General features: G+C 43.5%; 1 protein-coding gene across 1 annotated transcript; it reads left to right on the top strand.

The window, feature by feature from the left end:
- Positions 1 to 617: 617 nt before the first annotated feature.
- Positions 618 to 1,934, top strand: LOC149235208 (uncharacterized). The gene has a single exon (XM_089368487.1). It carries the CDS (start codon positions 618 to 620, stop codon positions 1,932 to 1,934), a length of 1,317 nt encoding a protein of 438 aa, XP_089224613.1.
- Positions 1,935 to 3,324: the final 1,390 nt, after the last annotated feature.

Below are 3,324 nucleotides of genomic sequence, written 5' to 3'. Positions count from 1 at the left end.
GAACCAGAGGAACCTCAGAAGCTCGCTGAAGAGACCCCATCGCGCTCATCTCCAAAGCCTGTAGAGGATCAAAAGGGTACGAATTCAATTCCAGATCTCTCTTCTCTTCCTAAATTTGAAAATCAAGACTTATGTTCAAATAAATGTCTAGCAGACGATCCATCATTTAAACCTCCCTTTCCTGTTTTAAATGATAAAACTGTAATGACGGAAGATGGAAATCTGGAAAAATCTGTAGAAATCTTATCAGCTGCCATTCCCTCCCTGGATTTGAACTGTGATGGGTGCTGCCTCTCATCCCCTGCTCTGGCCCAACAACCTCTTTGTCCCTATAATCTTCGCTCCCTAGTTCACAAGCCTGGTCCCATGCCTGCGGTAGGGGGCATCGATCCTTCTGCATCCTTGAGCCAGCCCGGGAAAAAAAGGGGTAGGAAATCTAAGCTCTCTGAAGCCAAAGTCCAGGCCATCTTTGACGTGGCAGATGGGAAACAACTTTCAATCACAGGGGCACTTAGAGCAGTGCAAAGCCCCGTATCTACCTTAAAATGATAATTACATCCTGGAACTGCAGGGGTTTAGCCAGTAAACCCAAAAAACTGGCTCTTAAGGAGTTAGTGATGAACTCCAAAGCGGATGTCCTCCTTCTTCAGGAGACGTTGGGGAAAGGGGAGGACGTTGAATCAATGCTTAATGCTCTCCTTCCGGGATGGTCTTTCATAGCCATGGATTCTGACGGACACTCTGGAGGCTTGGCCGTAGGAATCAGAGAGGGAAAAACTAAGATCTGGAACCGTTGGGGAATGAAGCAGGTGTTGGGGATAGAGTGCCAGTCCACAGAATTCGAATTTCCCTTAACTATCATAAATATTTGTGGGCCGTGTCAAGGTAGGATGCCTTTCTGGAACGGCCTGATGGGAAGCTCGCTTGTGAAGAAAAACTTTTTGGTGATGGGAGGAGACCTAAACTTCTCTTTAGGAAGTGCGGAAGCCTGGGGCCCCGCAGCACGAGAGGACCCTCAATCAGATTTCTTTATGAATCTCTTAGCTTCAAATAATCTCATAGAAGCGAATCTCATCAAACTGAAACCAACCTGGAGGAATAAAAGAGTTGGAGATGCCAGAGTGGCGAAGAGATTAGATCGCTTCTTAATTAATGAGGCTTTATCTGCTGCAATTCCTTTATTCAGGCAATGGGTAGAAGAAGGGGGCCCTTCGGACCATTTTCCCATTTATCTTGAGCTCTCTAAAGCCCCCCCAAAACCTCCAGCTCCCTTCAAATTCAATGCATCCTGGCTTCAAGATGAATCATACAATAAATTGTTCCAAGACACTTGGATTCACTCAGCCAGAGGCTCCCAAGAAAGTAAAGGGTTCTTATTTATGGAAAATCTCAAAAGATTGAAAAAGGAAACTATTTCATGGGCAAAGGCTAGAAAATTACAGCAGAATGAAGACCTATTAAAGATAACTGAAGAGCTTCAAAAGCTTGAAAGCATAGAGATGGACGGATATGCGACTCATGAATCCAAGGAGAAAATTGTAACTCTGGAAAAGCACAAGAATCAAATCTTGCTGGCAAGGGAGGAGGAATGGAGGTTAAAGAGCAGAGCTATATGGCTCAAAGCTGGAGATGACAACACCAGCTTCTTTCATAATTATGCTAAAGGTAGGAAGAGTGCAAACACAATTTGGCACTTAAAATCTGAAGAAGGAAGAGAGGCTAAGACCTTTGAAGCTCTTTCAACCCTTGGGGTGAACCATTTCCAATCTTTATTCAAAGATAACGGTGAGATTACCATAGCGGAAGTAATCCAAACAGTGCAATGCTTTCACAAATATGTGGAGGAGGAAGAAGCGGATTTTCTAATGGAACCGATGTCGAAGGAGGAAGTGGAAAGTGTCATAAAATCCATGGCAAAAGAGAAAAGCCCCTGACCGGATGGTTGGTCGGTAGAGCTTTTCCTGCACTTTTTTGAGCAAATAGGAGAAGAAATTACAGATGTGGTGGAGGAATCAAGACTAAAGGGAGAGATTTATAGTCCTTTCAATGCAACCTTCATAGCCCTCATCCCAAAAAAGGAAGCTCTGGATTCCTTCGAGGACTTTAGACCCATCTCCCTTTGCAACAGTATTTACAAAATAATTGCAAAAGTGATAGCTCTCAGGATTAAACCAATTTTATCACGGCATATCTCTCCTGAACAATTTGGGTTTCTGAACGGGAGACAAATTCATGAAGCAATAGGGGTGGCACAGGAGGTCCTTCACAGTGTTAAGATGAAAAACAAGAAGGGTGCTGTCATAAAAATCGATCTATCAAAGGCCTATGACAGGATAAACTGGTCATATATTCGCGTGCTCTTAACACACCTCGGCTTCAAAGTGGATTTCATCAGATGGGTCATGGGGTGTATCACAGATGTTAGTTACGCACTCCTTATAAATGGTGCTGCTACACCCTTCTTCAAAGGACAAAAAGGGCTGCGGCAAGGATGCCCCTTGTCCCCCCTGCTTTTCCTCTTGGTGGCTGAAGGTCTAAGCCAGTTGATTCATAAAAGCAGAAGGGAAGGTAAGATAAAAGGTATAGAGGCAGCAGTAAACCTTTTCATCTCTCATCTTCTCTTTGTAGATGATATTCTGGTCTTTACTAATGGATCCATAAATGAATTAAAGGAGTTGAAAAATATTTTTGACCTCTTTTTGAAAGCTACTGGAATGCAGATCAATCCCAGGAAATCTCAAATCATTATAGAAGGGCTGAACAGACAAGAAAAGGAACAGTTCAGCATGTACTTTCCATATGAAATGTGCAATATGGTAACCCCTTTTAAGTACCTGGGATTCTGGTTGAAGCCAAATGATTATAGGAAGGAGGACTGGTCTTGGCTAATTGCAAAAATTGAAGCTAGAATCAGGCACTGGAGTTTTAAATGGCTTTCCAGAGTAGGGAGACTGACTCTGATAAAATTTGTGTTATTGGCCATCCCAGTTTACTGGTCAGCTCTAACATGGGTCCCAAAAGGTGTGTTGGAGAAAATTCGGAGAATCTGTAGCAGATTCTTGTGGGCAGGATCCAAAGAAAACTCGGTTCTCCCTTGGGTCGCTTGGGAGAAAGTGGCGAGACCTAAGGACTGGGGAGGATGGGGGATAAAAAGTTTGCCCGATTTCAGACTCTCTTTGGCAGCAAAATCTGGGTGGCGACTCATTACGATGGAAAATCTCTGGACTAGAACTGTTAAAAGGAAGTATATAGATCCAACTCCCCTAGAAGTGTGGATCAGGAACCCTGTCAAGAGTCAAAAGAACATCTCAGCAATCTGGAAAG

Source organism: Pinus tabuliformis, chromosome 8 (assembly GCF_031772625.1).
Source record: "Pinus tabuliformis cultivar Carrire ecotype Pingquan chromosome 8, CPIR1, whole genome shotgun sequence".
In the NCBI taxonomy this organism is placed as follows: Eukaryota; Viridiplantae; Streptophyta; class Pinopsida; order Pinales; family Pinaceae; genus Pinus; species Pinus tabuliformis.
This window is presented reverse-complemented; position numbering and strand designations above follow the sequence as displayed.